The sequence below is a fragment of the Dissoconium aciculare genome (assembly GCF_010015565.1).
Source record: "Dissoconium aciculare CBS 342.82 unplaced genomic scaffold K489scaffold_13, whole genome shotgun sequence".
Classification (NCBI taxonomy): Eukaryota; Fungi; Ascomycota; class Dothideomycetes; order Mycosphaerellales; family Dissoconiaceae; genus Dissoconium; species Dissoconium aciculare.
In genome coordinates, this window is record NW_022984963.1 from 493,103 (window position 1) to 507,049 (window position 13,947).

At 50.6% G+C, this 13,947-nt stretch overlaps 5 protein-coding genes across 5 annotated transcripts; 1 reads left to right on the forward strand and 4 right to left on the reverse strand.

Moving 5' to 3' along the window:
- Positions 1-1,984: 1,984 nt before the first annotated feature.
- Positions 1,985-3,340, reverse strand: K489DRAFT_434282 (Choline/ethanolaminephosphotransferase; the record flags this gene model as incomplete). Its single annotated transcript, XM_033608551.1, has 3 exons — positions 1,985-3,076; positions 3,155-3,264; positions 3,331-3,340. The coding sequence occupies 3 exons, from the start codon at positions 3,338-3,340 to the stop codon at positions 1,985-1,987; spliced, it is 1,212 nt and encodes a 403-aa protein (XP_033456588.1).
- Positions 3,341-4,172: 832 nt separating this feature from the next.
- Positions 4,173-6,605, reverse strand: K489DRAFT_383787 (heat shock protein 70; the record flags this gene model as incomplete). The annotated part of the gene is made up of 7 exons (XM_033605696.1): positions 4,173-4,923; positions 4,974-5,593; positions 5,682-5,991; positions 6,050-6,215; positions 6,271-6,397; positions 6,456-6,506; positions 6,562-6,605. Coding segments are annotated over 7 exons (1,846 nt in total), but the record flags the coding sequence as incomplete, so codon positions are not given.
- Positions 6,606-7,874: 1,269 nt separating this feature from the next.
- Positions 7,875-10,311, reverse strand: K489DRAFT_68980 (methylenetetrahydrofolate reduct). Its single transcript, XM_033608840.1, has 2 exons — positions 10,191-10,311; positions 7,875-10,082 (listed from the first exon to the last, which is right to left on the reverse strand). Exon 2 carries the CDS (start codon positions 9,999-10,001, stop codon positions 8,082-8,084), a length of 1,920 nt encoding a protein of 639 aa, XP_033456590.1. The 5' UTR covers positions 10,002-10,082; positions 10,191-10,311; the 3' UTR covers positions 7,875-8,081.
- A 1,241-nt stretch (positions 10,312-11,552) lies between these two features.
- On the forward strand, positions 11,553-12,793 carry K489DRAFT_69001 (ankyrin). Its single transcript, XM_033608841.1, has 2 exons — positions 11,553-12,037; positions 12,098-12,793. Exons 1-2 carry the CDS (start codon positions 11,841-11,843, stop codon positions 12,747-12,749), a joined length of 849 nt encoding a protein of 282 aa, XP_033456591.1. The 5' UTR covers positions 11,553-11,840; the 3' UTR covers positions 12,750-12,793.
- On the reverse strand, positions 12,392-13,891 carry K489DRAFT_383791 (uncharacterized protein). Its single transcript, XM_033605697.1, has one exon. The coding sequence runs from the start codon at positions 13,629-13,631 to the stop codon at positions 12,837-12,839; it is 795 nt and encodes a 264-aa protein (XP_033456592.1). The 5' UTR covers positions 13,632-13,891; the 3' UTR covers positions 12,392-12,836.
- Positions 13,892-13,947: the final 56 nt, after the last annotated feature.

Below are 13,947 nucleotides of genomic sequence, written 5' to 3' on the forward strand. Positions count from 1 at the left end.
CTATAGGCTTGTGGGCCACTATAGGCTTGTGGGCCACTTCCTATTCTCACTACGTATTCTTTCCTTCAACACGCGATAATTATCCACGTCATACAATGGATACGCGATTGACGCGTGATTCCTACGCTCCTGCTATCGCTGCATTCAGATCCGGTCAATTCAAGTCGATCCGAGCAACTGCGCGCGCGTATAACGTCTCAAGGACCACCCTCCAACGCCGCCTTGACAGCAGACCTTCCAGACAACAGCAAGGTGTCAATTCAAGGAAATTCACTGTCGCTGAAGAGGAGGTTATAATTGAAAGGATATTGGATATGGACTCGCGTGGATGGCCACCAACGCTTGCTCATGTTGAGGAAATTGCGAACATCCTTGCAACGCAGAAGGGCCTTGAACCTGTTGGTAAATTATGGCGACATAACTTTATTAAAAGGACACCACGGCTTAAGACAAAGTTGTCGCGAAGGCTGGATTGGCAGCGTGCACGTAACGAGCAGAAAGACGCGTATATTCAATGGTTTGAATTGGTGAAGAACATGATCAATTTCCATGGTATCCTTGAAGACGATATCTACAACTTTGATGAGACTGGATTCCGCCTTGGGCAAGCTGGCAACCACCATGTTGTAACTACAGCTGATCGGAAAGGAAGACCAACATTGATTGGATCGGATTCTTCTGAATGGGTAACCATTATTGCCTGCGTCAACGCTCGAGGCTGGCAGGTCCCTCCATTCGTGATCTTCAAAGGCGTAACGCTAAATAAGACTTATTTTGAAGGACTACCACCACGCTGGACTCTAGCCTGCAGCGAGAATGGCTGGACAAGCAATGCTCTTGGTCTGCGTTGGATAGAGCACTTCCATGGACATACGCAGCAAGCGACAAAGGGTGTTAAAAGGCTTCTTGTCCTTGATGGACATGGTAGCCATTTAACGCCTGAATTCGATCAATACTGCAAAGATCATAACATTGTCACTCTCTGCTTACCACCTCATTCTTCGCATCGTCTACAGCCTCTCGATGTTAGCTGTTTCGGTCCTTTGAAGACAGCATATACAGCAAGGCTTGAACGGCTCTTCCGAGCGTCTTATTATATCATAACAAAGGACGACTTCCTTGCCGAGATCCCACACGCGATAGCTGCTGCATTTACAGCTTCAAATATACAAGCTGGCTTCCGCGGTGCTGGCCTTGTGCCATTCAATCCTGAAGCAGTACTAGAGAAGCTGACATTAAGAACAGTAACACCTCCATTACAAACACTAGTACAATGGACTACAGTTACGCCGTCAAACCCTCGAGAGGTTGATTCTCAGACAGCATATATTGAGAACAAGCTGCAGCGTTCAAGCACTTCACCGTCAGAAATAGTTGCTGCTTTGCGACAGAATGCTAAGGGCTATCATAAAGCAGCTGCTCAGCTGGCCCTTCTGCAAGCTGAAGTGTCCGACCTCCGCCAGACTGTACAGACGCTGAGCGCGCGTAAACAACGTCCAAGAACGCGTTATAAGGTTCAAGGAAGTGTTGACAAAGAAGGATTCGAGGCTCTTCTTATTGCAAAGGCTGTAAACACGTTGTTATCGGAAGAACAAGGCCAAGCTGAAGCAGGCTCTAGCCAGCAGACACGTCGTAAACCACGGTGTAGCACTTGCAATTTGGAAGGACATACGTGTAAGACGTGTCCTACTGTAGTATAGACATCCTGTCCCATAGAATTCCTAATCATATAGCTTCATTTCAATTATTAGTAGAAATATTGAGTATTCAATGCAGCTGGTGTCGAAGAGTGGCCCACAGGCCTATAGTGGCCCACAAGCCTATAGGGTACGTTATCTGATGAGTCATCGGGGTGCCCTGTCCGATTTGACCAATGCTTGTATCCCGTCTCATCCAAACATGGGTGGTACAAGCCAGGGCTCAGGAGCCTGAACTCAGATTGGTTCGTCCTGTTCGATCTTTAGTTTCACCCAAGATAGGCGTCTCATTTCTGCTTCTGTGCCTGCAACTGCCTCTGCTTCTCGATCGGGATCGTCAGGCAGTTGATGCCGAGATATTTGCAGATGGCCGAGCACACCAGGAAAGCCCAACGGAAGTATACAATCATCGCAAAGAAGAAGTATGCCCAGAGGTAGTAAAGCTGTGCCTCAGCGGACGGCGCCTGGAAGCCAAAGTATGGCAGGTTGACGAGCACTGCGCCCCCGACCAACGGCGCCAACTGCATCGTCCAGTAGGGGAACGGTTGACGGGTCAGATGCGCCAGAATCATCTTGGTTGTCATGCGGCCGAAGACAAAGGACAGGGTCAAACAGAGCAAGGCAAGATGATTGTCGCGCACCAGCGCAGAATATGGTGAACCGAGCCAGGCCACCAATGAACCGACAAAGATCAACATGGGTGTCCATTCCAAGAAGACGGGAAGTACAGGAAGCTTCTGCGCGCATCGGGCGGCGACGACGTTGGAGATACATCCAGGCATGTGCGCAGCGAAGAATATGAATAGAAGACTTGGTGCCCAAATGTCGTTGATGCTCCAGCTACCCAGCACGTCGCTGAAGCCGACCAGGTCGGCCACAGGTTGGTGCCAGATCTGAGGGCCAAAGAGCCCTGACAAGATCAAGATGATGGACGCGATGAGCAGTCCCTCCGTTGGCCCATTGAAGTAGCCGAGATAGAGCGTGTGAGTATGGTAGGTCTCCCAGGTGGAGAAGAACATGGGCAGAGTCGGGATGAGTGCGGTCAGAACACCGTTCAGACTAGTACCCTGACCCATGCCAGAGGTTCCGAGCAGAGAGGCTAGGGTACAGTTGAGTGAATCTATGCCGTGGTCGAAGAGCTCGCCGAGTCCAGATGATGTGCCGGTTCGTCGAGCTTGCTTGCCGTCGATGTTGTCCATTGTCGAGTATGCCCAGACACCGAATGCATAACTATAGTAGACCCAAGCATGCTTGGGTCCCGTGAGATCTGGGTCCATGATCTGCTGCAGGCCGACATTGCCAATCACGAAGAGGAAGCCGATCAATGTGACCATGTTGGGAGCGAGCCATAGTGGCAGGAATTCAACGCACGCATTCCACTATCGTCATGTATGAGTATGTGTCACAGGCACCTCATTCTTTCGGCCATATCATGAAGCTCAAAGAATAAGACCTACATAGTGTCGCAGGATATAGTGCGAGATAGGTGACTTGTCGACCGAAGAATACTTGTACGTCTTGAAGTGCTGCAGCGCCTCGTCCGAGAGAGGATCTACAGCCTTTGCGCCTACAATTTTGAATCTGTTAGCGACACTGGGAGGTCCGGAAGAATTCCTGGACCGCGACGAATTACCTTTCGCCATGACGACAGACCCGTGATGCCTCCGGTCCAGATTCTAGTCACAAATGAGGCGCAACGTTCTGCGAAGACTAATGCGATCAAATGTAGATATTCAAGAATATATCTAGGTGATTGTAAAAAAGGCAATAGATGGTCGGTGAAAGCAGTTACACAGAACTATAAGGGTGACTTCGATCTACACTGGGCGCCTACCTAGGCATCCCTGAACTTTGTTGAGTTTGCTAGTCTCACGCGGCTAATTTCGGCGAAACCACTGCCCTGTGTCCTTTGCATGTCACGGAATCATCGAAGTGTATGCAAGTCCAGCAGGGAGGTACTGTTTTCAATGCACAAGAGCGGTCAGTGAACTTCGACAATTTTGCATCCCCAGGTGGTATCGACTATCGAGCTGCATATACCTCGGTAGCAAAGTCCAGTAAGCCAGGGCTCTGTTCATTTCGTAGGGTCCTGGCGCGCTGATGGGTCAAGACACTCTACGGACTGAAATGACCCCATTTGAAAAACTCCACACAGTAGACGAGCTCGTTGAAAGGAAGTTTATAGAACAGCTCGTGTAGGAGTTTCACTTACACGAGGTAAACAAATCGCACAAGGCGAGATAGCCTCGCCTTCTCGCCTTGCAAGTGGACTTTGCTACCGAACAAGGTAAAGAATGACTTCGAAGGTTGAGCAGTGTGGAATCTTCACATCCAATAGCCGAAGGAAGAGATGGATATAACTTCAGTCCGCTGGGTGTGGGAGCAAAGAAGCCGCTCTCGAACACACGAGTATGGAAAAGAGACTGCGCGCACTGCCGTTTACTACAATCATGCGCGGAGTATGGAAATGGAAAATCTTCGTGACTAAAATTTCTGGCTGTTTTCAAACATTGAAAACTTTTTTCATGTCGAATGGCGGTCATCCCATCATATCGTTACCTGAATCTATACTAAGCACAGAAATAGGCTGGCATCACATAGAAAGCTCAAAAAATTGAAATCCTCGGGCCTCATCGCATGTAGACGCCAGAAGACAATTTGTCCGAAAGATCGCTAAAGAGGATTGAAAGGGAACCGCTTAGCGGGTAGACATGGCCTTGGTGACGACACGCTTGAGTGCGAGCTCCTTCTTCTTGAGGTCATCGCTGCTGGCGTCCTCGATCTCGAGCTGGGCCATGGCGTCGGACAGGGCGCTCTCGATCTTCTCCTTCTGGCCACGCTTCAGCTTCATGCTCATCGTCGGGTCAGAAACAATCTCCTCGACACGGCTGATGTAGCTCTCCAATTGCTGTCGTGACTCGAACTTCTTGCTGAAAGCCTCGTCGCTGGACTTGAACTTGGCAGCATCGTCGACCATCTTCTCGATCTCGTGGCTGCTGAGCTTGCCGACAGAGTTGGCGATGGTGATGTTGGCGCTGCGGCCAGATGTCTTCTCAGTGGCAGTTACCTTGAGGATACCGTTGACGTCGACCTCGAAAACAACCTCGAGCACGGCCTCACCAGCCCTCATCGGTGGAATTGGTGCAAGAGTGAATTCTCCAAGCGAAGTGTTGTCCTCGCAGTTAACTCTCTCTCCCTGAAAAACGGGGAACTGGACTGTCTGTTGCTTTGGGGGGGTCAGCGAGTTTACACAGATGAAGGAATCAATTAACTTACGTTATCAGAGACAGTGGTGAAAGTTCGCTTCTTCAAGCAAGGCACAGTGTTACCGCGGGGAACAACTGGAGCAAAGATATTGCCTTCCATTGCAACACCAAGAGAAAGAGGGCAAACATCCAAGAGAAGCATGTCTGCGGTATCAGCCGAGGTGGCCTTGCCGGAAAGGATACCGGCCTGGACAGCAGCACCGTATGCAACGGCTTCGTCAGGGTTGATGCTCTTCTCGAGCTTCTTGCCGTTGAAGAAGTCGGAGAGAAGCTTCTGGATGCGCGGGATACGGGTGGAGCCACCGACCAAGACGATCTCGTCAACCTTGCTCTTGTCGATGCCGGAGTCCTTGAGGACCTGTTCAACGGGCTGAATGGTGCCGTTGAAGGCCTTGCTGTTGATATCCTCGAATCGGGCTCGAGTAATGTTGGCGTTGAAGTCTTCTCCGTCAAAAAGACTGTCAATCTCAACGGTGGTTTGAGTACCGTTGGAGAGAGTACGCTTGGCACGCTCGCAAGCAGTTCGCAGACGTCGCAGAGCACGTGGGTCGCCGCTGATGTCCTTCTTGGTCTTCTTCTGAAACTCCTTCTTGAAGTGGTCGAGAAGATTCGTGTCGAAATCCTGCCCACCTGTAATCCCAAATATCATGGTTAGTTTCGGTATCCTAGGATATTTCACTTCACAATTTTGTGAGGTTAGGTTTCTTCACCAACGTACCCAAGTGAGTATCACCAGCGGTGGCCTTGACGGTGAAGACACCACCCTGAATGTGAAGAAGGGACACATCGAAAGTACCACCACCGAGATCGTAGATCAGGACGTTTCGCTCCTTGTCAGACTTTCCGGCACCGAGACCGTAAGCGATGGCAGCAGCAGTAGGCTCGTTGATGATACGGAGAACGTTGAGGCCAGCAATGGCACCAGCATCCTTGGTGGCTTGACGCTGGTTGTCGTTGAAGTAGGCAGGGACGGTGATAACAGCCTTGGAAACCTTCTTGCCGAGCTTGACCTCTGCGACCTCCTTCATCTGTAGAAAATGATATCAGCGTTTGGACGTAGAAAACGGAGTTCGAACCTCGTCGTACCTTGCCAAGGACCATGGCAGAGATTTCCTGGGGAGAGAAAGTCTTGGTCTCGTTGAGGTACTCAACCTGGACGCGAGGGCTGCCATCGTCGCTGACAACCTTGAAAGGCCACGACTCAATGTCCTTTTTGACAGTTGGGTCGTCAAATCTCCGACCGATCAAACGCCTGTGCAAACAGAATGAGCCATTGTCGCATCTGCCATGAATGCATTTGTCCTTACTTGACATCGAAGACGGTGTTGACAGGGTTCATAGCAGCCTGGTTCTTGGCGGCCTCACCGATCAATCGCTCCTCAGATGTGAAGGAGACGAAGGATGGGGTGGTGAAGCTACCCTGCTCGTTGGCGACTGTGAAACGTCTCGTTAGAATCGCCAAACTCTTCCACGCTCTTGCCATTGTACCCACTGATCTCAACACCAGCGCCCTCATAGTTGGCCACACATGAGTAGGTGGTTCCTGTTAAATTGTCAGTATTGATGAAATGAATTGAAGGCGTGCCATATGATCATACCAAGGTCGATGCCAATGGCACCGTCGTACACTTCGTCAGCCATGATTGTGATATTTGTGGGGTGTAGAGGAGGAGATAGTGAGGCAATTGAACTTTTGCGTTCTGCCACTGTATTTACTTTCGAAAATCGACCAGCTCTGGCTTGTGGGTCGCGGAAAAAAATGCGCTAGTCTCAAATTCTCAAGGGTTCCGTTTGGCGGGGCGAAATATTATCGCCTCTCCCTCCAGGCCTGCAAGCTTTGCTGACTGGCTGGCACTCCCAACCTTTCAAGGTTATTAGAACATTATTTTGCTCCACTATGTTGTGCACCCATATGTTTTCACTAAAGCTCATGTTGACTGCCTAGGTGGGTATGCTACAGGCACGCAATAGGTGCATATATCGAGGACAACTCTCCGTAAAATTCTGTGATAATAGTAGACTACTCGATCTTCTCTTATTCGACAGCCTGCGACGATTTTCATGGCGATTGATCGCGGGGAAAGCGGTGAGCGTTGGTCGGGTTATCAATAACTTTCGAGCATCGATAATGCTCACAACACGAATATTTCGCCGCAAATACACCAGCACAGTACTTACGCCGATCTCAGCGACAGCGAATGTGGAGCGATGTTCTACCATATCTACAAGTATAGCAGCACGCCTGCAAGCTCAGCAGTAAACAGTTCCATGTTCATTCGAAAATTCTCAAAAGGCCATGATTGAATTGAAGTCACCTCGGTGGGCGATGCTGTACATAACCCCAACCCCAACCCTAAAAATCGGTGAACATTCACCCTAGAACCGGTTCCAACCTTGAAACCCTGGAACCTTGAAATGGACACTATGATGACCAATCAAGATGCTCACCACAGGGATGACTAATAACAAGGCCATGCGTACCTCCCGAGGAGATATCTACCTGCTAGGCAGGCAGCTCGGAGTTTTCTCCTGCCGATTCTTGGGCGAAGGGTGTCAGTCTTCCTTCAGCATGCAGGTGTGCACAGAAATGGCAAGCAAGGTATGAGGACTGACTTCAAGTCCGCAGAGTGAGCATGATCATTACCTGGGGTTATCCCATCGTCATGTGTCCAAACCTCACATCGTGAAATTTCCCCATCAATGATGAATATTTCATTCCGACACAATTCCTCGCTTCATATCACCAAGTGAACCTCAGTTCCGAGCAGACGGAGTTCATTTCATGAGGGTGAATAATCCGCAGAGGTCGATATCTGATCAGTAATCATATTCACCTTGATTCGATCGGATCCTATGCGCCTCTCCTATTGCCACCTATCTCCGATGATCCTGAAAAGCAACGCCAATTCTCCTAAAAATGTGATCATTTACGTTATGCCTGGGCCAGTTCCCAGATCCCTGTTGAATGGGGTATCATCAGAAAGTGCAATCGCTATTCCCTCTTTGCGCCTGGTTAAGCAAATGCTGAAATGCAGTTTTTTTACGCCAAAGACCATATCTATGTGAGGTGGTCTCTCTAAATGTTGAAAAGAGGTGTTGGAGATGATGAATGGAGTAATCAGTGAGCGGCAGCGGCGACATGGTTGGCACCGTTGACGACATTGTTGCCGTCGGGCACGCCGTTGAGCTCGGGCAATGACTTCTCGCCATTCACTTCGTGATGTCCGTTGGTCAATTTGGAGCTCTGTTGCTCCTCAATGCCCGGAGCCTGCAGGCCATCGAACAGATCGAAGATCGGGCGGGCCTTGCGAAAGTCGTTGTGTACGATGTTGACGAGGTACCAGGTTTCGCTAATCTCCTTGATCAATCTGCGGCTCTCGGAGCTTTCATCGTAGCACTTGCTCCATTCCGATCCGAGGTAGTAAAATTCGTCTCGCCAGGCCAAGAAGGAGACGGTCTCAACAATGGTAGGCTGAACGATCTCCTTGCCAGGGAAAACACCCCAAGTCACGGCATTTGGACCGCTGTCGTCCTGTGTGTTGGTGATGAGCTCGCCTCGGTTATTCACGGCGAAATATGTGATCTCGGGGTCTTTATCCATGCGTTCAATGAGTGTTTTGATGAGCGACGGGTGGACCAGCACTTCGAGGTATGCCTTTTGGTACACGTAACCATTCCGTGGACCCCAGCCGTAGACTGGGTCCGAGGACTTGGCGCCATCGACCGGAGGCTGTGAATTGATGGTGAACAGACCTCGTTTGTTGATATCCACCAGATCTTTGACCAAAGCATTGGCTTCAGTGTTGATCGGAGACTCTGACCAAGGCAAGGATGAGACCTTTCCACTCATGTATCCAACAAAGAGGTCCGAGACTTCCTTGATGTTCTTGGGCTCACCCCAAAGCTTGCGGTTCTGCTCGTTGGTACCCTTCAGCCCAATACCGTACTCGTCCAGGCTTCCAAAAGCTGGAGATCTGCTGTCTCCCCATCGACCGTTGGGAAACTCGTCCCAATCCTGTGTGCGAGCAATGTATGCGCGACTGCGGTTCCTCCAGAAGATAGGGCGGACATTTTCCTCTCGCCTGTTAAGACCGAGGGACTGTCTCCAGGGAAGAGGCTTGATGTCAGGATGTGGCACATCTTCAGCCGGCACCATGTTGAGCTTCTCGAGAATCATGCGGGAGCCGCCAGCCAGGTTCATGGTGTAGAAGTGTAAATGCTTGATGCCAAAATCCAGTAATCGCTGACAAAAGCCTGTCATGAGGTCTCTGCCAATCTCTCGTACAATGGAGTCGTCTTCTTTGACAGGATCTAACTGTGCATACCATTCCGGCGGGACGTGCGAGTTTGTCCATTTGGCTCGGCGAACGAATGCAGCGTATGTGGAGATGGGCATGATGCCGGGAATAATCGGAACTGACTCAGAAATGCCAGCAGCACGAACCTTCTTGGCCCAGTCAATGAAGATATCGGCATCGTAGCAGGCTTGAGTGACGATAAAGGTTCCACCTGCGTCAATCTTCTCCTTGAGATAGACGATGTGTTCATCGGCACTGGTGTTCTCATCAGGACCTTCTGGGTATCCCGCGACGCCAATATCGAAGTGATCTCCGTATTTTTCCTTGATGTACTTGATCAAGTCTGCTGCGACGCGGAATCCGCCCTCAGCCGCCTCCCATTTCTCTTGCTCACGTGGAGGGTCGCCTCTCAATGCTAGAATGTTGGTGCATCCTGCGTTGTAACATTCTTTGAGGGCGTCATCGACCTTGCTGCGCTCCATGTCTGTACATGTCAGGTGCATACATGTCTCCAGCCCATACACAGATTGCGCCGTTTTCACCATTTCGCAGGTGAGCTGCGAGTGGCGACCGCCTGCTCCCCATGTGATGTCGATGAATGAAGGTCCCCAGCTGTGCATCATGTCCATACGATCGTACAGGTTCTGCACACCCTGAGCAGTCTTGGGAGGAAAGTATTCGAAAGAGTATGTCGCCTGGCCCTTGGCATGGGACGCCGCCAGCTTCTTCGTGATATGCATGGTGGCGGGACTGCAAGCAGCAGTGTGGTATTAGGAAGAACTGTCAACGAGATCGGATATTGCGAGTGATGGCAACGCGTGCTGTGAAATAGTGAGCATGCCAACCATTCAAGGATATCTCAACATGATTGTCCATGACTTCTGCCAACATCGTGCATTGTAAGTGAAGTCGAGTCGCTTTTAACTTACCTCTAAGAGGAGTTCTTTCGTTGTGCTCGGGTTTTTAGTACAATTCCGTACGACAAAAAGTCCGGAATAGTAGGGATTGTGATGGATGATGTTTGAAATTGATCGTAGCTGATGATGGCTAGGTAGAAGAGAGTTTCGACTGAAATTCAACAAGTTCTCTGCCGAGATACAAGCTCATCTCTGGAGCGAAGAAAGCGTTGAGAGAGAGAGGGAGAGAGAGTGCGAGAGGGCGAGTAGTCTAGAGGTCTGTGACGGTGACGACGGACATATAGTATTTATGTCACCAAGAGCTCATGAAATTTTGCCAACCTAGATGGCGGACTACTACTGAAGCCAATGGCCCTTTGTCCATCTCGGAGATCTAAGCGCAGGTCCATCTCCCCGCCTCCCAGAGATCACCACCACCGGATGATGACCAGACATTTTCAAATCTGACGCACGCGTTGGTGGACTGACCTTCGTGCTGTGAGAGCGGCCAACAGTTAGAACATTATTAAGGCAGTCAACGAATCCTTCGACTCTGTTCTCATGAATGAACATACTGAAGCTTTCTATATTGCCAGTTGAAGCTTGGAAGTTTCCGCCGCCGTGATCGGCTTATCATGACCGTCCATGAACTTTACAACCGTCAAGTGGGCGCTCCATCATCATCTTCATTAAGGGTCCAGGAAATCCCCCGCCTCCACTTTGCCATGTATGCAGCAAGCACAGAAAGGTCCGTCGCTGGAATAATCTTACTATGAGGCATTTCCCTCACAATTATATAATCATGATTAGCAGCGACCAGCAGGTGCTCAACGACTCAGTATCCTGAATATGACTTGGTCTGGCAGATCTAAGCTATATTCTACACACACACATTTTACGAACGAGTGCGTAAGGCCATTCTATTGCCGGCGAGAGAAAAGGGCGAGGGAGAGTTGGGTCCCTAGTATAATTCCTGGACATGCTCATCACCGTAGAACCTTTGCCACGTGCCCTCCATTCCCTGCGCTCCGTCTAAGTCCGAGGACTCCGGGAAAGTCTTGCCCGATGCTTGCTTGCCGTACGTGCTATTCTAACGGCCCTCGGCCTATTGGTTGGTAATCGAGCCAGGAAGGATGCGGAGCGGACTTGATGGTCACTCAATCATTTCAAGCTTCGTCTCGTTGTCGGTTTGCGATCTCTCTGCGTGATTTTCCGGAGGGATTCCGCGGGGGGTTATTGTGCATCGACACCCATGCTTCTGAAAAAAGCGGGCATATTCAATGCGTGACACAGACATTTTCAAAACTCCGTCTGCTATGTGCTGACGCTCGGTCGTGTTGGTGTCTTCCGGCCAGTCACGGGATCATATTATGGAGCTTCAATATCAAAAGGGAGGTGTCCCGCTGACGAAGCGCCCTGCGCACTGCCCACTACTGTAATGAGAAACGATGACAATTTCCAAGGTTATTACTCAACTGTCTGAAACATGTCTAGCGTGTAAAGCACCACCTCTCCGGTCGTGCCGCCTCATGCGATGTCTGTCGCATTTCACATGAGTCTTCCCGGGGATATCCTCACCCGACGAGAGTTTGGTGATGCTCGTAGAGGCATATGACAATATTGTCGCTGCTTCTGTATGGCCTACACTTGTGATACCGCCCGCTTGATACCGTTGTTATCGCGATGCACTCAGCCGATGTTCATATACCTCGAAGTCCGTTGCATGACTCGATAAGGATCGACGAAGACGATGGAGATCTCATAGAGGAAGAAGAAGACATTCGCACGGCACTGCAACATGCTGCCACCGAAGGCGACTTAGATGCAGTCATTGCATTGCTGGAGGAAGGCGCTGATCCTAATGAGCCGCCTCATGGTTGGTATGGCAAGACTGCACTGCAGGCGGCTTCGTACGAGGGTCATGCTGAGATCGTGACGAGGCTACTGGAGGCCGGAGCCCAAGTCGATGCCCCCGGAGGTGAAAACGGTGGGCGAAGTGCCCTGGCACTGGCATGTGGCGCTGGTCATTTCAATATTGTCCACGAACTCTTGGTTGCTGGTGCAGATCCGAATTCACCGGCGACCCGCTATAGCGGCCGTACGCCTTTACAAGCTGCCTCTGAAGGAGGATTTCTCTTCATTGTTCAGCGACTCATTGTGGAAGGTGCAGATGTGAACGCTCCTCGCTCAAGACATCGAGGTCGTACAGCGTTGGAAGCTGCCGTGGAAGGTCAACATCCAAAGATAATCGACTTTCTATTGAATGTTGGCGCGGAGGTCAACCCGGAACCTAGCAAATACACGGCCTTGACACCGCTGCAGGCTGCAGCATTGAATGGCGATCCAGAACTAGTCGAAAGAATACTTGCTGCCGGCGCCGACCCAAATGTGGCAGGAAGTCATTATCACGGAGGCACCGCACTTCTGGCGGCCGCTGAGGCCGGTCATACGGACGCGGTAGAAGCCCTTATAAGTGCGGGTGCAGACATAGATCAAAGATCAGGCCATCATGACTTTACCGCCATGCAAGGGGCTTTCTTCAAAGGCAGAACCGACGTGATGGCCCTCCTGTCACGCGTGCGCACCGTATGACCAAGCTTTAGTCTTGAAACAAAGATTTTCTACCGAAAGACAGACGGTGGACAACGCTTACTACAACAAAATAAATTCATCTGAGGCTTACCGACCCTCGTTCTTGATGGTCTTGCCTTTCTGGATGGCAAAGTGAAACTGTTGTAGAGCCGTCACAGCCATCGGACAAGGGTATTGGATCTTTCGGCACTTCTCCACCGCATCTGCGAGCCTTTTCCCATGCTCTTCCGCCTGTGGACAGTCTGCCAGTGTCCAAGCATCCTTCTCTAACATCCCCGAAATGCACTTGTCGTGTACCTCGCCTGAGCCGTCCACTTTGACCATCTGTTCAAACAAATCCCGCCGACTTTGGTTCAACGCTTTGGCCAGTGCCATGGCCTCTACAGTCGCCGCAAGCTGTATTCCGACCAATAGATCAATCACGGTCTCCTTGCGAACTTGATAGGAAGCGACCATCATCTTATCCGCGGATTTCATTTCGGAAACAAGCTCGCCTTGTCCTTGGGGCAGATAGACCTGCACAAGCGTCGCGTCGTCATGCTCGGGTGTCGCAAGGTGAGCTGCTTGCAGTAGAAGTTGCTCTGCAGTGCCCGCCAAAGGTGTTGGGACATGGGCTTTTCTTGCAGCATCGGCAATCGCGTACGCCGTCCCAAGGGACGTAGCTAGAGAAGACTCCGAATGCCATCCATTGGAGAGTATGCGTGAGCCTCGCTCGGAAGCAACGAAGCCGCTTGCGCTAGACTTAACGATTTGATCGTGTATTGACTCTGTATTCAAACCGACAGTCGCAACGAGGCCAAGGACTTCTGCGGTGGCTGCCAGACTTGTGACGGCGAGTAGGTTCAAGGCTTTATCTTCTGATTTGAGCCAGGCTTCGGCCATGGTGATTAGTTATTTCGTCTCGTGGCTTTTTGAGTGATGAGTGGAATTTATTGTCAATTTCAGAACACGAGATGTCGGAATACCTGATGCGGAACACCATGCAAGACATTCACAGCACAGTAGCTCCTTGTCAAGGAATATAGTCGACAACCTTGGAAGCCACATGAAATCACGAGTGGAAGCTCACTTGAGTATGCATGCACGATGACGAGGGGGCAGTCGCGAATTGTCAAACCGGGACCTTACGATGCGGTGACGGTCGAATCTGGAAACAGGGGTTTGGGGGAGGAGACATCACTGTCGAGCTATGTGCCCG